At 38.9% G+C, this 23,100-nt stretch overlaps 3 protein-coding genes across 5 annotated transcripts; 2 read left to right on the top strand and 1 right to left on the bottom strand.

Moving 5' to 3' along the window:
• Positions 1-2,151: 2,151 nt before the first annotated feature.
• Positions 2,152-6,075, bottom strand: cdo1 (cysteine dioxygenase, type I). Its single transcript, XM_079468242.1, has 5 exons — positions 5,293-6,075; positions 4,519-4,596; positions 3,851-4,008; positions 3,571-3,740; positions 2,152-2,914 (listed from the first exon to the last, which is right to left on the bottom strand). Exons 1-5 carry the CDS (start codon positions 5,460-5,462, stop codon positions 2,885-2,887), a joined length of 606 nt encoding a protein of 201 aa, XP_079324368.1. The 5' UTR covers positions 5,463-6,075; the 3' UTR covers positions 2,152-2,884.
• On the top strand, positions 5,796-11,950 carry ap3s1 (adaptor related protein complex 3 subunit sigma 1). 2 transcript variants are annotated; one of them, XM_079468244.1, is made up of 6 exons: positions 5,796-5,952; positions 8,462-8,553; positions 8,646-8,757; positions 9,118-9,189; positions 9,269-9,376; positions 11,364-11,950. In XM_079468244.1, the coding sequence occupies exons 1-6, from the start codon at positions 5,941-5,943 to the stop codon at positions 11,490-11,492; spliced, it is 525 nt and encodes a 174-aa protein (XP_079324370.1). In that variant the 5' UTR covers positions 5,796-5,940; the 3' UTR covers positions 11,493-11,950. The 2 variants fall into 2 exon arrangements, with proteins under 2 accessions (XP_079324370.1, XP_079324369.1); XM_079468243.1 differs by lacking the exon at positions 5,796-5,952 and adding an exon at positions 6,848-7,097.
• Positions 11,951-12,438: 488 nt separating this feature from the next.
• On the top strand, positions 12,439-22,574 carry commd10 (COMM domain containing 10). 2 transcript variants are annotated; one of them, XM_079466927.1, is made up of 7 exons: positions 12,439-12,557; positions 12,895-12,985; positions 13,585-13,695; positions 14,249-14,404; positions 14,738-14,851; positions 22,204-22,260; positions 22,338-22,574. In XM_079466927.1, exons 1-7 carry the CDS (start codon positions 12,529-12,531, stop codon positions 22,374-22,376), a joined length of 597 nt encoding a protein of 198 aa, XP_079323053.1. In that variant the 5' UTR covers positions 12,439-12,528; the 3' UTR covers positions 22,377-22,574. The 2 variants fall into 2 exon arrangements, with proteins under 2 accessions (XP_079323053.1, XP_079323054.1); XM_079466928.1 differs by lacking the exons at positions 22,204-22,260; positions 22,338-22,574 and adding an exon at positions 21,044-22,201.
• Positions 22,575-23,100: the final 526 nt, after the last annotated feature.

Raw genomic sequence — 23,100 nt, 5'->3', positions numbered from 1 at the left:
CATTTGAAGAACATGAACATGCACTGAAACTAAAACTACATTGAAACGAATTGAATGAAATGCAGTCATATAGTAACTCTATGTACATATGCAGCTGGGTAAAGCAAACATCTGTTTGGCTCATATGGTTAAATGAGAAATGATTCATCTGAAGAGGACTGAAGGTTCATCAGGCCACATAATCTTGTCCACTTTATCTTAATGTGTTTACAGCACACATCACACAGTATCTTATTTTATAAATTTATTATTTTATTAGCTGGACACAGAATGGAAGATGTTTTGATCCCAACGATAGGCCGAACTCTCCTGTAGGAAAGAAAGGCCTTTACATGTCGGTCTGAGGAGACAGAAATCCAATGACTGTGATCCCGTCACTTCACTTTCAGTGTTGTACATTTAACATCCTTGTGAGTGTTTTGATTATAAATACAATCTCTCTTTAAACAGATTCAGATTGCAGTAAAATCATTGACCCTTTTGAGATATGAACAGATCAAGTTTTCCATCAATAACCATTGTCCTTTTTTTCTGTCTGACTCATTGATCTCAAGTCGACTGATGAAGTGAATGGAAGTTATTAATTGATATATTTCTATGGTTGTTTTGGTTCATGCTTCTTACATTGGCGTCCTGAGAAAAGGACACCATAAATGATAGATAAATGTGTTTTATGAGTATTTTCACAAGTGGTTCTAGATATGATCATGACAGATTTATGTGCAGCACACAACAGAATTTTGAGATGAAACACAGACTTCCCAAATGTCTCTGTGCCAGCTGAGAAGGGCATGTACAGTTATGACATTGATGTAATCTCTCTCTGTTTTGCTCACTTCTGCTTCAGATATTGCGAGTTGGTACGTGACAGAAGTCCTGTTTGGTGTGGGCTCAAGGTTCGTGGCGTATTGATTTTGCTGGCACATTATTAATAAAACGGTCCATTGGGAGAGTGCCAGAGCGAGTCCTGCACGTTACGCAACTCCAGATTGTGTCCCGTGGCTGCTTTTCAAATCACTGAGACACCACAGAGGCCATTCACAGCTTATTTATGAAAAGAGCGAGTTTAATAAACTGTGTGTTCTGCTGTCCAGTATCAGTCAATGGGTCAAATGATTTCACAGAAAATTATGTGCTGTAATTGTAAGGATGTGTTTTGTTCTAAGGATTGTTTATTTCACTGATGTGTTTGCTATTGTTGTTAAAAATGAATAAACTCTTTGACATTGTGAATGTTTTCACAGATTCATTTGGTAAAGAAAGAAGAATATCTGGTTACAGCAGACGTGCCCTCACATGAGCTAGTGAAGCACACCGCCTACCGCAGAGAAACTGACGGATTTCAGCTGCCTTCAACTTTTGAGTCAAATCAAATTAGATCCAACGTTTTTATTACTTAAATATATTGAACTGATTTAAAAATAGAGTTGTTTGTTCAGTTGACTCATAAAGATAATTTGATTTAATTCTAACCTAAAGATCTTAAGTTGATTTTTACAGTGTATCTATGTGGATAATACACTGTAATAAATACAACTTCAAATTGTAATAAAGTAACTTGAACAAAGTTTTTTAGCAGAAGAATAAGAATGCATTATTTTGAGTATACTGAACAAAATGAGTCTAAATGTGGTACCAACAAAGACTTTTTTTGCTGACTGGACTTACAGTAGATATCTAAGTGATTTTCCAAAGCGTATCAAGAAGTTTGAGCAACTTGCAAAACTGAGGAATCTCAAAAAACAATTCTTGTGTTTGAGTTGAGTTCAATTCATAGATTAAAATGATTGCTATTTTAGCATTTGCTGGCTATATTTTTTGTTGTCATTGTAAGTTACCTGAATATTTAGAGTTCCATAGTTAATATTGACGTCATATAAATCATAGTCCTTGGAGTTGTGCCAATTAAGTCCAAAGTTGGGAGAACTCAGAAATCTTATTGTTGCATATTTATTTTATGTTGGTTCGATTATTTTTTCAATTGACAGTCATGTGACATTACTCAGTTAATTGAGTTAGGTGAAATACTCAATAAAGCATGCAGTGACTTGCCTCGAAGAAGTCAACACTGTAAATGTATAAAGTGTATAGATGTAAAGTGAGTGTGCAAAAGTTCAGAATCGGGCAGTATGTTAGAGCATAAAAACAAAATCATTTACACAGTTTATTAATGCGTTAGACCAAATGAGCCATTTTACAGAAATCATACTTTTAGCAGTCAAGGTTTGTGAGAATAACAATACAAAAAGAAATCTGTAAAATATTTGAAATTCTCATGCAGGCCGAGCACTTGATTTACGTCAGCATAAACTAAAAACAAACTTTACATCTAAGAATCAGTTTGATTTGAAATAATAAACAACGAGGCCCAATTTGTTTGCTTTTATGTCAATTACTGGCACCAGGATTCATGATTATAACATCTGCAATGAGAATGTTCATCTCTGAGGTGGACATCTGAAGACAATTGAAACAGAAATCAATGGGTTTATCAGTAGAAAGTGCTGCAATACATTGGTGGTATTATTTCCATTTGGCTGGAATAAAAGACAAATCGTTTCTTCTCATAAATGACACACTTCACTCAAACAGCTCTCATCCGTAACAGTACAAAAGAGGAATTACTGACAGGTCACAGACACACAGGAATGAAAGCGAGGAACAAAGAAGAGATTCACGGCTTCACTAATGCAGCTATTCATACTTCAGCAGCGTTTGCCAATGTAAATCTAGGCCACGATTAAACATCTCTCATTACCAATACGACTCTTTCATCCTCTGCAATCTCTAAAAGTGTTGAATCACGGTTTTTAATGCTGCAGCCGCTTCAATTTTTTGCTTACAAAAAAGTCTGTGTCGCCTGTGAGTTTGGCCGAACGTCGTCTCAGTTGTTTTCTTGTGAAATGGTTGTTTCCTGGGAGAAAATGGAAATGCGGTTAACAAAAGGAACCTTCAATGAACCTTGAAATGAGAAAAACACAGAGCAAGGCACTAGCATCAGGATAATTGATAAGTTCGTATCTTATCTTATCAAAGTTCTGCTCTGATGTGGAAACACTTTTGTCCAGACAGCAATGTCCTCAAAATATACTTATGCAATCTCTGAATGGATGATAAGTTTGGTGTGTATGAGAAAACTGGAGCACATGTGTAAGAAATTAAGCTCCATACATCTGGAGGACTGGAAAACTCTTTCAGGATCCTACTCGCTCGCCCGCGAGGGGGTTTGACACCCGAGGTTTAACGCTGCCGATGGAATGTGTTCAAAGAACATTCAACACAACTTCACTACTATGTACCTTCAGCTGTCTGAAACTCCATGAATGACTAATATATTGATAAGATTATTTCTGCCTTATCACAGGATGAACTTTCAGTGTTTCAGGATTCATTCATTCACTCAAAACATGTTTACAATCACCTCAGTAGCATCAAACTAATGATGGATTCAATTCTTTTTCTTTCTCAGACTGTAGATTATCTGCCTAAAAACATGACTTTTGATTTAAATTAAAATCACTTTTCTTTTATTTTATCAGTAGAAGAAGAGAATGTCGTTGCCACACTTACATATGGTGTCCTCTCTCCAAATTTACTCCAGAAAGTCATTTTGACGCCGTTTTTGTGTCCTGTTCTCTGGTCGAACGTCTGGCACGACTGAAAGGGGGGACTGTACAGATGTAAACTAACAGCACATTCTGTATGACTGACGTTTTCCACCCGATGAAGACCCATGGAGTCTGAAACACACCGTTCCCCTCATCATTCAATTGCTCTTATAATAATGATCAATCAATTCTATGTGAGTTTATCATCATCACTAACCCAACATGTACAGTTTCACTCTTACCATTAATGTATGCACACTGGTTTTCCAGTAAGATCTGCTGAGTTTTCTGGACCATACCGCCCTGCAGTTTTTGATCAGGCCACTCAAATAAAGTTTCTTTCAGTTGTCCCTGAAGAAGTTTCAGGAAACAGTGGGAGTCTGTGTGGTCGTGGATGCTGCTGCGATGATACCAAACACAAACAAACTCAAACAAAACAAATCTAACATTTGTGTTGCTCTTTTCTTTGATTGTCTGCGTGTGTGTGTGTGTGTGTGTGCAAGGTAAAATCGCCAGTGTTAAAAAAGGTCAAATTCACTCTCACGGTGTATACAGAGCGTGGATTATATATACACTGTGAGAGTGAATTTGACCTTTTTAACACTGGTGATTTTACTGTGTGTGTGTTTTAAACAGACCCCACAGCAAACACCCACAGCAAACACTCTTTTTTTCTGGAATTCAATCTGTTCCATATTTTCTTTATTAACGTGTTTCAGTATGTTATCTCTCTTTATGACTGTGATAAATGCAATACATTGAACTCTTTTATCTGGTTATTATCAGATGGTTAATATTATTAAAAATGTTTGACTCATGTATTGTGTTTAATTATTAATCGACAACATCTAAGCTTTATTTCGTCTTTGTCTTTTATTACTTCATCTCTAATTCAGTGCTGTTTTCTTACCTGCCATGGCCTTCACCCCAACATAAAATCATCAAGTTGAATTTGCCATTTCCCTCATCAACAAGATTCCTGGTGTACCTACACACACACACACACACACACATTCAAAATGTTATTTCAAATGTATATTGTTCAGCATTCAACCAAATACATACTGTCAGTCAACTTTGGTTTTATTATATTGATATTAGATTCGTGTTGTTTGTGAATGCATCCTCGATAGCTGCTCACACTATTTATTTAATCATTCAAATTGCACATCTCAGTTTCAACTAAACTTTCAGAACGAAGAAAACTCGTTGCGAAACCGAAAGTGTTTGGGACAGAATGAGTCATCGTGACATCAGTAGAAGGATCCAGAACAGAACTGGATGTGCTGAGAATATGATGCTCGTCTGTGTGATCGTTTATATAGAACGCGAAGCGGGTGTGCGTCCAGAGCTGCGCTCCGATTGGTCCATATGCGACCGATTCAGACCCGCCCTCTCAGACAGGCTCCGCCCATCGAGTCCCGCACAACATCAGCGGAGGAAAAAAGGTCATTTTTGGTAAACATGTTCACATCTCGTGTGCTTCACAATCTGCTTTTCTCCACTAAACACATCAAATGTAATGCGTGTTCGCCACATAAGCATCAACTGTTTGCGTTTTCAACATGCAACTGAGCAAAATAATCCTGACGTATGTAAACATACCTGTGTACTTTCTTTAAACTGTTTACACCAACTTTGAAAACAAATAACCAATCCTAAATAAATGCATAATTATATATACCTGTACTGGTCAAATTTGGCGAATTTCATCCATTCGTGTGGGTTACTTTCATAGGCTTCCATGATGCTCTGCACCTCCTCCACATTGATGGAGTCACTTTCAAAAATCTTGTGGAGAGTTTGAATCAAATCATCCAAAGTTTCTGGTTTGATGACTTCGGTCTGCTCCATCTTCTATTGTTGTGCTGATGTCTGTCTCACTGAGCGACTTCCACCTTTTATACATGCAGCAGAACTTTGATGGACTGTACCACTGCGAGCTCGAGCCATTCGCTCACATTTAAAACAAACCATAACACAAACACATTCATACACGCTGCGGGTTTCGGTTCACAGGACAAAAGCATTCAAGCAAACATATGATGGTCTGGAACAATATTTATGTTCATTTTTTTCTCTTTCATACGCGTCCCCCCCCGCCACTACAGCTTGGATTTACCACGGGTTAGGTGGAGGGGTGGTGATGGTAAGGGGGTGATAACCTCCTGCTTCAGTGGGTGGTGCATTCGCTGTCTGTGCAAAAGAGCATTTTATATTGTCATTCTAATGAATAAGAGCAACAAGTACAGGGCTATATCATTATTAATTACATGATTGTTGTTATGTGATGACGAGTATGATATATTCACGCAGGCGACCATATTAACAGATGACGTGTAAGGTATTTAAAAAACAAACTTTCATTACGAACCGTCCACGGGCTAACATCAATTCTAATATAATTCTGCAGATTCTTTAGATGAGACACATGCAAGCAACCATGAACAAATGCACCTCCTGCATTAATATAATATAATAAGTAATATATGATGCTGCGCGAGTGATGTTAGGGGTGTCCGCTTTGCTCGCTTGAGCTCTCGCGCCATCACGTGGCGGTTCGTGACACGTTCTGTGCACATGACGTCATAGCAAACTAAGGTAACAATGGTCTCGCCTTTAGCATGGTATGGTCTGCTAAAAACACGGTAACTACGCTTTTACTGTAATAAATCCACGATCGTGTAATCCATCTAACCCAATAACTCGCCTCTGTGTCGTCACAGTTTTGCAGCATCACTCTGGGCGGGCGGTACCCATTACTGTGAAGGAGCTCGGGCCATGTTCAGTCAATTAGACAACCTTTAATTGTGTAAATGTCTTTATAAAGTATTTTCAAAGTCAAATATATAATTTTTACTTTAATTATAAAAAACATTTGCATTGATGAATCAAATATTTTGCGAATACAATTCCCTAGACATTATGATTACAATGAGAGAAATAACTTATTACATCACATATTGTTAAATCAAAGTCTAACCCAACATTTTAGACAAGGAATTTTGACAGTTCGTACCAACATTCCTTAACTGTGGAACATTTGTCTTAAGATAAGTTTACAGACATCACAGTTAAAATGTACCAAATGTAGATACAATTCTATTAGTGGCGTAGGCCTATATGTGATACCGAATTCTTTACTTTCTTTACATTGTTGGATATAAAAAATGTATAAGGCAATAGCCATGCTCTTTTCCGATTTATATTTTATTTGAGCGGATTCAAAACCTTTCCCTGAATTTAGACTGGTGACTTTTATTTTGAAAGGCTCTCTTCGTCACGCTGAACAGTTGCTAGTTTCCGGGACGCTCATCTGTGCGTGCGCGTGAGTGTCAGATTCCTGTGACTATTAGTTATCGATTATTGTAAGATTCATAAATCTACTTCAGCTGCAGCTGCACACGATCTTACGCGAACATGATCAAAGCCATTCTGATATTTAACAACCATGGCAAACCACGACTGTCTAAATTCTACGAGCATTACGTGAGTAAATGATACGCTTATGGTTATTATTAAGTTACTACTAGCATTCATCAGTAATATGCGCGTCACGTGTCTCCTTATTACGCGAAGAGTTGTTTTATACGGATGCATCATAGATAAATGAAGTTTTCTCATTGGGACATTATTGATTTTAAGGCACTTAAAGGATGATGATTGTTTTTAAGCACATTATTCATCATGTTCTGGAGGATTCAGATGGTCGCAGTCTGTCGACAAACACACAGTGACTTTGAAATATTAAAGAGTCAGAATATCGCGTGACATTGTCACGAGCTCTAGAGTTACACGACCAGTCTTCACCAGCAGCTCTTGTTTTTTATTTCTGTCATCACATTGTAAACAACATCTAGACAATGAGATGGACATATTCTTCATGATGAGAGAATCTTTTGTGATATTTGTTGTGAAAGTGTACATGTGTGCAGTTAAAGCACCCTAACAGCATGCGTGCACGCACTACAGACTCCTTGTAAATGTCGATTGTATTTGATCATATAGAGCTTGTCAATCGGCGTCACGCCGTGTTGGGAGGATGGCTATTAGTGCGTTAAATGCAGTGTTTTGTTTTTCTTGTTGTATTAGGAAATTATAGGTCGGTCTTGCCGTGTTAAAAACTGCAATAGCATTACGCAGAGTCCTTAAGCCCCTGGTCCCCATCTCTTTGGATCTCTCCATACATCAAACAAAACAAGTAATGGTACATATCAAAACAATAATAGCACTGGAGTATGATCCTCCCAAGATGGCGGCGTGACGTCAGCGTCACATTCTCTAATTAAAGTTATTAATCTTTTTACGTTTGCACCCAATGTAGAGACCAATAGTGAACTTCTGTTGAAAAGCTTTTTTTATTTTGACAGTAAATTGTGTGTCGGAACGAATGAGCATGCAAGATAATTAAACCTTTCTTGTGAGCTGGATTTATGTGTGTTAGTGAAGCAGAACTTGAGGGTCAGAGACACTTTCTTTTTTTTAAATCCTGTGTTTAAATTAAACTATTTAGAAACAAAAAAAGCATTTAGGTTAATTTAATTCTCTCTCAACTTGCATGTACTTTAAAGAACCCAACAACTTCTAAACACAATGTCTGACACTAAAGAAATGAGCCTTGTTTCTGTACGATCCGGCGAAGAATGTTCTTGAGGTATTTGCCAGCGTGGCAGTGATGTGAACAGTGAAAGATCTCCACCAACTGGTCAGATTGGGGAGCTGCAAGAGTGGAACATTTTTTTATGTTTCTTTTACAACAGTTTATCTTGACATTTAAATGCCTGAAGAACTTAAATCATTACATATATTTTTATTTATTAACTATATACCATAAATTGTTATTTGTTTAACAGACTGAAGACACGGAGCAGCAAATAATCAGAGAAACATTTCATCTGGTGTCCAAAAGAGATGAGAACATTTGTAATTTTCTGGAAGGCGGGCTGTAAGACACTCAAACAATGAAACATTTCTCAGATGTTTAATGACGTGTACTTTGTGTCATCATTCATTGCTCATTGCGGTTTGTGTGTTCAGCTTAATCGGTGGATCGGACAACAAACTGATCTACAGACACTATGCCACGTTGTACTTTGTGTTCTGTGTGGATTCATCGGAGAGCGAGCTGGGCATTCTAGATCTGATTCAGGTGCTGCTGATGTCCTCATTTAACATCACTGTGTGTGTGTGTGTGTCTTATCTTTATATCCCAGTAGGGACCTAAACCTGAATGCACACCACCTCATGGGGACATGTGTCACCGTGGGGACCAAAATTGAGGTTCCCATGGGCAAAAACGCTTGTCAATTTTACAGAACGATAATTTTTTTAAATCTAAACATGCAAAAAGTTCAAAGTTTTCTATAATCTTAAGATGGGGAAAATATACAGTTTATAAAGTATAAAAAACATTACGGATTACCTATGGACTGTCCCCACGGAGATAATAAATCAGATGTGTGCGTGTGTGGCTTTCACTCATCTGTGTGTGTGTGCGTGTCTGCTGCAGGTGTTTGTGGAAACGCTGGACAAATGCTTTGAGAATGTGTGTGAGCTGGATCTGATTTTTCACATGGATAAGGTAAATACACACGTGCACGCACACACACACACATTGAGTGTTTTGATAAATGAAGTGCCATTTCTGTGTGTGACGGCAGGTTCACAATATCCTGGCAGAGATGGTGATGGGTGGGATGGTTCTAGAAACCAACATGAGTGAAATCATCACACAGGTGGAGGCTCAAAACAAGATGGAGAAATCAGAGGTGAGCCGAACGTGTGTGTGTGTGTGTGTGTGTGTGTGAAGTGCATGTCTCAGAATGGCCTTCTGTGATGCGGTTTGCTCTGAGTGTCTGCTCTGGCTGCTCTTCTGTGATGAAACCAAAGATCAAACTCTTTCTGTCAGTACAAGAAACCAAATCATATTCACTGCTTTCATTGGAATGAGGCTTCATATCTCCAGAGAGCATGTGTGAAGCTGAAAACCGAAGGCTTGTTTTAAGTCCGTGCAGAATCTTGATGATGTTTATAATGTTGTCCCACGGGTTGTATTCATATGAGTGCAGTTTAAGCAAACTTAGACATTTTATTACCCACACTATCAGTGAAAGGTTGAGATCTGTCTTATCATCATGTCAGAATGCAAAATATTGTCTCTCGTGAAATATGACCTGCACAGTCTTCATTTGAACATGTTTTTCCTACACGTGGTGTTGAACAGAAACGTTGGGGACGCTGCACAAATGAGGGTTCTCTCTGAATATTTGATTGACAGCTGAACTGTGTGGTTCTGACGGATGAAATCTCTGACTGCTCTTGTGTGCTGTTGTAACTCTCTGTCTTTCTCTCTTTTCCTCACTGTCTCTAGTTTATGTTTCTCTTTCTGCAGACGTTTATCTTTCAGTCTCCCAGACAGGACAGGTAGACACAGGTACTGCTGAATTCCACCTGCCGTACGTGTGGCGCTCTGCCTCAGGACCAACATTCCTAATCATCATCATCTTAAAGCAATATTCCATAAAACATACAAATGATAAGAGCAGCTGAAAATAAAGATCCGATCAGACTGTCTGAATATCTGGAGTCTGGTATAATCAGCGTAAAAAATGTCATTGAACGGAATTAAATGTAGGATTTCATTAATTCTCTTATCATCACTGACTCTAGAAATGTTGATGTGGTTTGATGCGGTTCTGTTCTTTGAATGTTTTGGGAATGTTTGTCCTCAGGATCACAGGTTAGAATAGAGCTGAATATCTGTAGAGAAATGAGACAGTAGACGTGTAGCACATGAAGGCAGACGTCAGTAGTGTAGCTCACAGATATATTATTCAGCGAGATTGACCGCTCATATTTGGTAAGTACACTGTCCTGATCTTTCCTGTTGTTTTGGCTGTTCAGTGTTTGTTTGAGCACTGTCCCATGATGCATTGAAAGGTAAAGACTGACTGACACGCATGATTTGATTTCTGCATGGCGACAGCACATTCATCTGTTCCGTGCACAGACACATTTAAGATCAGATCCCAACACGCTCAGTCAGTCTTTACTGCTGCTTATCACTTCATTTGACAATCTTAATTTGTGTTTTTATATATATTTTAAATCATGAAACGCACACGTGCTGTATGACATGAATCTGATGCTAAGTTTGAGTGCATCAGTACAAGTCAAGGTTACCTAAAGCACAGACCTCTTGAGGACTAGCACACACATACTAAACACACTTCTACAGTTAAAAGTAAATGTTTATGAATGAGATTGAAATCAGTGGCACTGACCTGATGTTTGGATGAAGTGTGTAGTTTCAGCATCACATTATTATTATTATTATTATTATTATTACTGAGGGATGCAGTAAAAATGAACTTCACAAGCGAGTGATTTGATTTATTTTTAGCTCAGTGTTGTTCAGTATATCTGTGTATGTGTGCACAGTGAACATCCGACGGCTTTTGATTCCTCCTCTTCTGAACTGATTTCATTTTAAGTTGACTTCTCTCTTTATTCATTCTGTGGCTTTTGTGCTTTCTGCTACATCAGTTCATGTCATTAGTGTTGGATTAGAGATTTTCTCTCTATGATGTTTTATTTCAGCTGAAATGTGAAGCGAGCATGTGCAGAGCTCTGAGATCATGTCTGTGTGCATCTTGTTTAATGTCCAGTATGATTGATTGACTGTGATTTTGACATTTGATTGCGTGTGTGTGTGTTCAGGACATAATTTGTGTTTAATTGTGTGTGTGCGCACAGGCTGGTATCGCGGGGGCTCCGGCACGTGCCGTGTCAGCTGTTAAGAACATGAATCTTCCAGAGATGCCCAAGAACATCAACATCGGGGACATCAGCATCAAAGTGCCAAACCTGCCGTCGTTTAAGTAGTGCACTGGAGTGAATGAACTGTGTTTACACCTCTCTCTCTCTCTCTCTCTCTCTCTCTCTCTCTCTCTCTCTCTCACGCGCACGCATGCAGACCTATGAAGTATTTATGGATTCTCCTCTGCTGCAGTGTTTGGAGATGGTGTGTGTGTGTGTGTGTGTGTGTGTGTCAGTGCGTGCGTGTGTAATATCATCAGAGATATGAAGTATTTATTGACTTCTTTGCTGCTGTGTGCGAGTGTGTGTGTGTTGCTCCTAACAAACATTCCATCATGGAAATATCTAAATGATGCTGTATATGTCTAAATATATAGCTGGTCTTATACTGTATGTATTCAGAGTATTTTATATATTATTTGACTTCTCTTTTCTTATGCAATTAGTTTTGTGTTCGTTTTAATTGCTGCATGTATTTCTTATTTTGCAACAAAATAAAGTGGCTGATTATTTTTTTCTTGCAACATTGTTTTTTAATGTGTGGGCTATAAAATCAGTTTAAACACACAAAGTGTGACAAAATATTGAAATGGAAAAACACACAAAGCATGAACTCAGTACCACAAGCTCTCTCTCTCTCTTGGTGGATAAACAATTAAAGGGCTTGAGGTTTAATTCATATTATTTTAGCACATTCTCAACTTCCTGAAAACTTGGTTTCTAGAAGATCGTTCAAGACATATTGACAGTGGATCTGTCTGCATATAGAAGAAAACATCTGAATATTTCATGTAGTAAAAGCATAATAATAATAAAAACATGTTGTTGTTACACATAGGCATGATAACAATGATGTTTTCTCTTGATCCGAAAACCCTTCGTGTGGATCCTGTAGCGCAGAGGAATCGTGGTGACTTTAGTAAGGGTTGGGTATATTCCTTTATTTTTATAGGAAAGACATATTTAACCTTTCCCCTGAATCTTCAAATAATGTGTGATCATGAATTCGATTGGTGCTGGTGCGTCGGCTTGTGGACGTCACGCATCACGTGCCCGAGCGGAAGGAAGTGTGTCTGTTTGTGAAAAGACAAACTGACTGACGATGAGTTCAATGATCGCAGAGACACAGAGGTAAAGTGAATGTTCTCCATGACATACACACTGAATGCACAACATACATGTTAATATGGTGATAAAGTGTTCGATGAGTGTAGATCTGCTGTCACTACACAACACGATATCCAAGAAGTGTCATTCATAACTTTGTGCGGTAACTCCGTATTTAAATACTTTGTTTGTTGTGGATTCCAATGAATGTCAGTCATTGAACTGAAGTTGCTTTGATTTAAGCCGTAATAACTCAAAAAATACAGCTGACTAAAAGAAAAACATCTCATGTTGGAATCAAACGTATAAACATGTATCTGTGATCAGTGCCTCTTTTTGTTGATGAGTTTGTGTTTTCCAGCATTAAAGAAGCTGTGCTTTATATCAACTCCATTGACAACAGCAAGTTCTCTCGGCTTCTGACTCGAATTCTGCACAAACTTCACATGAAGGTCACTGTCACATCAGATCAGCACAAACACATCTTTCTGATCACTTCACACTACTCATGTTCCGTGTGTGTGTGTTCCGTGTGTGTGTGTGTTCCGTGTGTGTGTTCCGTGTGTGTTCCGTTGTGTGTTCCGTGTGTGTGTGTGTGTGTTCCGTGTGTGTGTGTTCCGTGTGTGTGTGTTCCGTGTGTGTGTGTTCCGTGTGTGTGTGTGTGTTCCGTGTGTGTGTGTTCCGTGTGTGTGTGTTCCGTGTGTGTGTGTGTGTGTGTGTGTGTGTGTGTGTGTGTGTGTGTGTGTTCCGTGTGTGTGTGTGTGTGTGTGTTCCGTGTGTGTGTTCCGTGTGTGTGTTCCGTGTGTGTGTTCCGTGTGTGTGTTCCGTGTGTTCCGTGTGTGTGTGTGTGTGTGTGTTCCGTGTGTGTGTTCCGTGTGTGTGTTCCGTGTTCCGTGTGTGTGTGTGTGTGTGTGTGTGTGTGTGTTCCGTGTGTGTGTTCCGTGTGTGTGTTCCGTGTGTGTGTTCCGTGTGTGTGTTCCGTGTGTGTGTTCCGTGTTCCGTGTGTGTGTGTGTGTGTGTGTGTGTGTGTGTGTGTGTGTGTGTGTTGTAGGCAGAGCGTTCGTTCAGTGAAGAGGAAGAAGAGAAATTACAGATCGCTTTATCTCTGGAGAAAGAATCTCTCAAGCTGGTGCTGGAAACCGTCTCCTTCATCTTTGAGCAGGTGGATGAAACTCTTTTACAGACTTTTTATTCTGTTTCTACTTTTACAGTCTTAAACATTTCTAGGTTTGTTAAGAAAATGTGGTTTGGTTTAGGGATGCACCTTAAGTTAAAAGCATAATGTTTGAGTCTGAAGGCTTTCTGTCTTGAGACCTGTTAGACTCGTGGATATCAAGAACATTTCTCTGGGTTGCTCTGGAAGAACATCTATAGTTTGTTTATGAAATAAAAATATATCAGAAAAGTTTGAAGGATCTTTAACTGGTGTAAAGTAGACTTGATACGTGATATTCAGGGGAAAAGAGAACTAACGGTTTCCTTGTGTTCTGCAGTCAATGTTTTCAGATAAAAGCTGTTCTCCACTTTTTGCCTTTTGTTTCAGTCTTAGGAAATGTTGTATTAATATCTAGAGACTGTATATCAGACAATATATCGGGTATCGGCTTCAAATCTTAAAAACAATCATCAGTTATCGTTATCGGCCAAAATGTTCATATCTGTGCATCCCAAAGTAGTTTAGTTTCAAATGTGGAAATGTTTTGGGGTTTCTCCAGGCCGTCTATCACAATGTGAAACCAGCATCCCTTAAACAGCAGCTGGAGAACATCAGCGTTGTGTGTGAAAAAGCTGAAGCGTTCAGTCAGATTTGGGCCGCAGCCGGTCCAGATGAGCTGGAGAAGATCCGCCAGAGAATATTTTCTCCTAAGACGGTGAGAACTCACTGCTTCACTGCACAGACACCAAACCCAACTCTTACATACACCGATCTGTGTTCTGACTGAAGAAAGCCTTAAAACACATTGACATGTCTCAATATACACACCTATTTCTTTTAAGACACGTTTATAAAAGCTACTTAAATGTCCTCATTTATCTAAGGCCTGCACCTGTTTTTATCTTGTCTATATTCTACTCATGAAGGATCTCAGAGTTTGAGTGTCTTGAGAGTTTTCTGACTGAACCGATTTCTAGGAGTCATATCTGAAGCTTTCACATCTATTGGTCGTGTCCGTAGTAAATCAGTGTTTGTGTGTGTTATTCAGTTGGATCAGGTGGGCTGGCAGCTGAATCTTCAGATGGGTCGGTCGTCTCAGAGCAAACTCAGAGCACCACACGCAGTTCTGGATGTCGGGCTCCGAGCAGAAAACGGTGCTGAGGTAAACGTGCACTTAGAAAGCTGTGAGAGTTTCATTGGTCTCTATGTTTTAAACACGACACTGCACATTAAATACAGGTGAAGTTGTGCTGTGGTGGAGTAATGTTGAGCTTAGCTGTGATTCGTCTATGGCTCTGTTGGTGGCGCTGTGGTTGCACATATGAAGTGTGTGTGAGGAGATCTGTGGGGTTTTAAAATGGAGATCAGACGTCTGAAGCTCTGCTGTGCTTTGAACTGTGCTTTTCTGTCTTCAAATAGATATTTTATATTATTGTTGTGGATATTGTTTCATATGTTTGTTTCTTTAGCATTCTTGATATAAATTCCACAATTAAAGATAAAAAGTGGTTGCAGCTGTGTGTGAAAAATATTCTTATTGGTTGTAATGTGATGTAATATATTAGAACACACTTCTATTGATGGTTCTAGCTTTATTAAGAGTTATTCCTGTCAAATTCATTATTTTTATTGTTTGAATGTGTTTAGAGATCTACCAGAGGTCAGGTTCACTGATCTGATCTATGGGTTTGATTGGTGAATGATGATGATGAGGTGTTGTGAGTGTTTGAGATGGTGGTGTATATTTGATCTTGTGAGATAACAGAGGTGCTTTTGGGAAAGCGTTCATCTCCGTGTTTATCGTCTTGAACACAATAAGACGTCTGTGTGCTCATGTAAATATCATTCGGTTCATAGACACGACTACAACGAGTGGTTGAACATGACTGATGACACTAAACACAAGTGACCTGAGCTTTAGTTCAGACTGATATATGAAGACATCATCTATAAATGAAGATTAGATTACAGCTTCTCAATAATGAAGTTTGGAAATAAGAGCTGTGAAACACTGAATCTGAATGAACGCAGAACTTTGTGAGTCTCTCAGAGTGTTTCTTGACTTTAGACTCGCTGTTTATCTCTTGTTCTCTGTCTTCATCAGAGATTTTTTTTCAGTTGTTTTTCTGGGTTTGGTCACAGAGGAGCAGAATCTCTCGCTGGTGTAGCAGCGTCAACCTCATTCACCGCCAGCATCAGAGATAAAGAGAATAATTACACTTGTCTTTCATTTTCAATACAGTAATAATCATCCGTTTCTCTTTCATGACATGTTTTGGGGTTGAACCTCAGTGCAGAAATGTTTCTTCAGTAGATTCAGAAAGCTGGATACAGAGGGTGTGTTGTGTGAATGCAGATCTCCCACCGGCACGTCTCATTGTGTGCTGCTGTGATGGAAAGCGCTAGATCGTGATGATGTCACATCTTTGTTTTCTGTTGCTGGGTTTGGCTGAAGTTCAGCGTGTGTGAGGCCGTATGTGAGAAAAGAAGTGTTTTCTGTCACACTGTCTGCTTCTTTTGCTGCTTATCATCTTGAAAGCACATTAACTGCAGATATTTGAAATAAATATTGAAGTTGTGTATTGTTCCTGAAGTCAGGGCAAATGATTTCAAATTCGGGACAGAATTTCTTTCTTATTTCCTGATAATCGTGTCAGATGACGAGGAAGTGATGTTCTGTCTCTACATCTCCTCGGTCACAGTATTTGGCAGATGCGGCTCTCTTTGGGTGACCAGTTCTGTCCATGTCTCCCCTTCTCTATGTGAAGAGTGTTTTTTACAGTCTTTCACTGTACTCACATATTCTGCTGTCGTATAGTTTCTATCTAACCCTTCTATCTAACATTCAAGTTGCTTTCTCTTTCAATTCATTCATGGCCAGCTTCAGGTTTCCAGTGGTACTTATTTTCAACTCGAGGTATGTGTGGGCAGTTAGAGGGAAACTGTGTGTCTTTCCCTGACTTCTGGGTCTTTTCTGGAATGTTAATATTTTTGTTCGTAGTAGTGGCCCAGGTCTGACAGAATTTATGCAAAGTGTCCAGGCTTTGCTGTAGATGCTCTTGAGTTGGAGATAGAAGGACCAGATCATCAGCAAACAGCTGAAACTTTATGTTGGAGTCGTGTAGTGTGAGACCAGGTGCTGATTTTTGTTCTAGGTGTTTGGCCAATGGGTTAATGTAGATATTGAAGAGGCTCTGTGATCGTGGACATCCCTTCCTTGAGTAAATAATTCTGTTTCTTTATTTGTTGCAAATTAGGGTTTAGATACATAGTTTTAATAATATTTTATACATACAGCCCCAATGCCTGATTCTAGAAGTTTAGACAGCAGACCTTCATGCCAAATTGAATCAAAGGCTTTTTGGAAGTCTACAAAGCAAGCAAATCATTTTGTCTTTTTTTATGAATCAGATCAGATTCAATGTACACTTGTATGATTGAATCTGTGTACACCAAACAATCTGACTTGTATTTATGACGTTATGTTCTGTAAGGAAGTGTATGAGTCTTGTATTGATGATGCTGCAGAACATTTCCCCCAAATTACTTCACACAGATCTCTCTGTAATTATTTGGATCTGATTTGTCATCACTCTTAAAAATGTGCGTTATGAGTCCTTTATTCCATATGTCTGGGAAATATCCAACACTTAATATCAAATTAAACAGTTTCAGTATGGCCAGTTTGAATTTCTGATTTATATTTCTTACCATTTCATTAAGGTTCCCATCTAGTCCTCTTGACTTTTTTGCGGTCAGGTCTGGATTTGATCCATGAGCTCTTTTTCAGTGATTGGTTAGTCTAATGGATGGTGTTTGCCATATTTCAGTTTTTGTTCTGTATTCATGTTTATTTTACAATAAAGCTGTTCAAAGTCTCTCTCTCTGTATTTTCTCTTAAGGGTCCGATAGCATTCTAGTTTTCTTTGGGTTTTACTTTCCTTTTCCCAATGATCTAAATATGACTTTTGACATTCTTTGATCGTTTGGTTTATTCTGATAATATATCGGGTTTATTTGCTCTGTTACATACACATGTACGTTTAACTATTGATGGATCTTCCATAAAACCCTCATCTTCAGCTAAGAATCTTGGCGTTTTATTCGATAGTACTTGAGAACCAGGTCGCCAACACCTGTAAAATTGCGTTTTTCCATCTTAAAAACATATCTAAACTACGTCATATGATGCAGAGAAGCTTATGCATGCCTTTATGACATAAAGACTAGATTACTGTAATGCACTTTTAGGTGGTTGCCCTGCAGGCCTATTACAAAAACTCCAACTGGTCCAAAATGCGTCAGCTCGAGTTCTTACACGTACAAAAAAGTATGAGCATATTAGCCCGGTTCTGTCAACCTTGCACTGGTTACCTATAAAGTATCGCATTCACTTTAAAATCTTGCTTATTGCCTATAAAGCCTTGCATGGTTTAGCTCCTCACTACTTGAGAGAACTTCTTACGTATTATAGTCCATCACGTGCACTACGCTCTCAGGCGTCAGGTCAGTTGGTAATACCTAGAATTTCAAAATCAAGTGCAGGCGGCAGATCCTTTTCCTATCTAGCGCCTAAACTTTGGAACAGTCTTCCCTGCACTGTCCGGGAGGCAGACACACTCTGTCAGTTTAAATCTAGACTAAAGACGCATCTTTTTACTCTTGCATACAGTACAATATCATAATATATGTATTTCAAAGATCTAGGCTGCACTAGTTAGATAAACCGGAACCAGGGACACTTCCAATAACAACTGATGCATTTGTTGCATCAAAGAGTGCAGAACAGTACTCTACTCTCAGCCGGTCTTGTCTCATTGTTCCAAGGTTACCGGAGCGGGCAGGATGCAGTCCATACCCAGACCTGACAAATGCTGGACGTGGCGACTCTACAAAACTTCAGTCGCTATTAGATTATTAATGATAATTTTAAATCTAACTTTTTTTATTTTGCCTTGTTGTGCAAGCACTGTCGAGCTTGTGCAGAGGCTGCAGTGTTTGCCAGAGAGGATCTGGAATCCCCTGGTCTCCTCCAATGGAGTTTTGGGTTCCTCGCCACCGTTTGCAGACTGTTCTGCACTGTTTGCCTGGCCGGGGGGGCTGCTAGAATTTAATTAACACTGCATATAGGAATTTATAGTGTGTCTGATATTTGACCTGTGTTTTGACTTCCATAACCTTTTATGTTTTACTTATAGTCAATGTTTTCTTGTACAGCTGCTTTGTAACAATGAAAATTGTAAAAAGCGCTATAAATAAAGCTGACTTGACTTGACATGTAGCTGCCTGACAATGTTAGAATCCTAATTAGGAGCATTTTCTGGTGGTCTCTTTTTCCATCTCTATTGATCTGATGTATGAGCTGATGATTCTCCTGATGATGAATTTTGTGTTGTGTCGGGAGAACAACATCCTCCTTCTCTGCATCTCTTCAAGTGTCTGCTTTGCATGAAGCTCGAGTTTAAAGATGTCACACGCGTGTGCTCTGTTGTTTGTGTGTTTACAGTATAGAATGACCCACTTTTAGAGCATTCAATCAACACACGAGCGTAGCTTTACTGTGCTGAGACAGCGGGATGTATTCAACATCACACAACGTGTGAAACCTGAAGAACATTTGCTGTGTCCCAATTCGCTATGCACTATATGGAGTATATATACACTTTAGTGTGTAGCAAAACAATATGCACGCACTGGGACGTACTAGCAGGAAACAGAGTGGCAGTTGTTGCCTAGACAACATTGTGACCATAAACTTTGTCACACACATCAAAAGACAGCTCTTCTTTTTATTGAAGTATTTATTCATTTATTGTTCATATGTAATGTTATATTTATTAATCTAGTGACTCATCAGTTATTTAATTTTAGTAATGCAATGGAATCTTTGGAATACTCTTTTCAATGTACCATGGTTAGGGAATGTTTCGATTTTTAGAGTTGGGATGTTTTATTACATTTCGAATACTATTTAGTACGGATGGTATGCGAATTGGGTCGCAGAAATTGTGTGTGCGTCACACAAACTCTCTTTCCTCTCTAACTTATATAACATCACAAGAGAAATATATCACCCTTGAGTTTTATTAATGAGGAGTTTCACCTCATCCTTCAATCCGAGGCCGTGAATATGTAAATAACTCATAAACAAGTGTTTTAATGAGGCCGTCTCAAAGCATTGTGGGATTTATTTGAAGTTTTGTAAACAAGCCCTGTGAGCAAGTAAACAAACACTTGGTGTAACCCAGTTTCAGACAGAACATACAGCTGTTCCCGTCCACCTCAAACTATTTCTATTTGGATTGAAATTGTTAAGTTTCTGTAATGCACATGTATGTTTATGAGAGCTCAAGAACTCAATCATGATCAATCTAAAGCAGAGAGAGACATTAAAGAGATGAAGGATCAGCAGATGTTCTTCTTCTTCACAGGAGATATCTGAAATGCTGTGGTGTGGTCGTGGGATCTGAATGAGAAACCGTGCAGATCGAGTGCAGTTGTTGTGGTGGACAGAAGAAGAAACTTGAGTTTACTGACGCACATCAATAGAGTCGATCAGAGTTCATATCAAATATTCCTGCAGTGTGTATGTGTTCTGATTGGACCGCAGGTGGATGTGGTTTATTCTAATAGAGGAAACCCAATGACCGCAGCTTTACTTAACAAATATCAGATCTGAGATCAGACTCTGGGTCATGAACTCTTTTAGTCACATCTGTTTTTATAACACTGATATTTCAGTTATAGTTCAGCGACAGAACAATGAACCGTCTTTCATTTTGTGCTCATCATCTCACCATCGAATACCATTGAACGTTGTACAAACTTGTTTTCTGAACATGTCTTTAGTTCAGTGAGCTCGTGAAGTAAATATGACATTGTGTTGTTTGTGTTGCAGTTTAACACACAAGGAGATTTTTCTGCACCTTTGACTCTTGATTCTTCAGCTTTTGTTTATTGTTATCATTTCTGTTTAGAAGGCTTCTGAGCTGAAATCTTTAGATCGTGCAGAGCCCTACTTCAAACAATGTAGTTAACATATTTAAAATGAGAAAGTGGAGGTAAAAACATATCAGTTCAGGGATTAGCAGCTTTTCAAATCAATCTTAAAGAGATACTACACCCAACAATGACAATCCAGTTGTTCCTAATCTGTTTAAATGTCTTTGTTCTGATGAACACAGAGAAAGATGTTTGGAAGAATTCTCATAACCAGACAAAGACATTTATTCAGATTTGGAACAACTCTAAGGTGATTAATGATTATTTACATTAAATATACATTAATGACAGAATGTTCATTTTTGGGTGAAGTTACACTTTTAATGTGTCAAATTATTATTTTCTCTTAAAGACAGAAAGATGCCATGGGCTCTTGTGATTGAGATACAGCAGCTCAGTTCTTCTCCAGGAGTTGGTGACCATGGCAACAGATCATCTGAAGATTTCTTCATGAAGAGTGTTTAAGTGTCGTTTTAAACGTTCCATTTGAGCCGAAGAAGAAGATCGTTGACCTCATGGAAACGTTTGCTTTACGTTTCATTAGATTGTTTTGTTTTCGTTTATAAGCTAACCCTTACTTCTGCTGTCAGAGACCGTAGTACTAAACAATGGTTATGTAATGTGGTATTTATCTGATACTTCAAGGTATTTGAATGAAACCATGAGATTACTGTGATACATGTTTAATAAATTGCTCTTTGGACAGTCAATGAAAATGAACTGAGGTCTAAAGGAATCATCTGGTTTGTTGAAATGTGTTTAGTCATGTTGTGAGTCCCGCGGTTCTGTCTACTGATATATTCCATCTTAATCTATCAGAACGTCTGCTCACCATATGTTCATCATCATTTCTTCATAAAGAGCTTACAGACCGTCTGCTGCTGCTGCTGGATTTAGTATCTTCTCTAGTTTTTGTGTTTTCTGGAGTTTTACAGCGTGAGGTTGATCTCAAATATTTATTTGAGTTTTTTTTGTGTCACAGTGGCGTTAGTCATTAATGTTTGAGTGTGTGATTAAAATGCAATCGGCCACATTGATGGACGTGTTTGTGTGTAAAGCTGCTGAAGTCACAGCAAACGTCCTGAGATTCTCACTGCCACCAGCCATTAACCCAGATCTGTCAACACACACACACACAGTTCATACGGTGAGAATCATCATGTGGGTTTTATGATGTTCTTCAGACAGATCCTGTGAAGGTACTGATGAACATTTCCTGAAGATCAGATCAGACGGCTCAGCTGAAGTTCACATCTCTTGATTATGGATGATAATGTTGTGTGTCATTAATGTCTTTAGCACTAACGCAGCTCGACACACGCACGCACACACACACACACACACACACGTGCGCGCACGCACAGATTTCACCCTGAGGTATCTCTGATAGGTTGAAAGGGTAAAGAGACACAGTTTCATCTCTGTGTTTACGCTGTTTTTGTACTGGTGATATTTGTTTGTTCTCAAACACGTCACACGTGTTCTCAGATGTTTCTTTGCTTTGTGTTTCAGCTGCAGAATGTTTTTGTGGAATTCAATCACCAGGAACTGCTGCACTTCTACAATAAGGTCAGATTGACTTTCACATGATGCTGTGATCCTGTGCCGTGTGGCAAACGCAGATAAACATTTTGTGTGTTTTACAGATAGAGCAGATTCAAACACAACTGGACTCTCTGAGCTGAAACACCACATCCGTTACATGAGCTGTCAGAGCTTTGAGATGCAACACATTGAGTAAAACAAGCATCCGTCCATCTTTCTGTCTGTCTGTCTGTCTTGAAGATGCTCAGCGTTTGTCAATCTGACTTTAGATTCTGAATGTCTTTGACTCACTGCCCGACACTTTTCAAAGTGATAATAAAATGATTTATTCCATTTTCAGTTTGTGTTATACTGGATCATTGCTCTCATTTACACTGATGATGCTGAATCACATCATCTTAAAAAGTGCACCTATTCTACACAGTTTACAGTCTCGTCCACATTGTGAAAGTGTCAGAGGAGCAGCTCTGAGAACAGATGGGACAACACTCGCGCTGAGAGACTCCAGCAGAGAAGAGCAGAACACAGAGTTCTGGAGAAACGAGACGGGTCGCCAACACCTTCTGGACCGCAGCAGAGAAACAGGGTGGACATCCATCCAGATTCTCTAGAAACTCTTTTCTCGAATGCTGGTCACTCTGAAACAGGACAGTTCAGCCTTAAAGAAAAAGTTCACCTCAAAATCAAAAGTGTGTTATTTTTACTCGCCCACATGACGTTCAAAATTTTAAGAGAATTTCAGAACACCGAGAGATTTCCAGGCCTCCTCATAGACATCATGGAGTCAGTTGTTGTCAAGGTCCAGAAAAGCACTAAAGACTTGTTTACATCGGTCCATCCGCTCATAGTGGATCAGTTGAATTG

The sequence above is a fragment of the Barbatula barbatula genome (genome assembly GCF_947034865.1).
Source record: "Barbatula barbatula genome assembly, chromosome: 11".
Taxonomy (NCBI): domain Eukaryota; kingdom Metazoa; phylum Chordata; class Actinopteri; order Cypriniformes; family Nemacheilidae; genus Barbatula; species Barbatula barbatula.
Note: the sequence above shows the minus strand (reverse complement) of the source record. Positions and strands in the feature narration are given on the sequence as shown.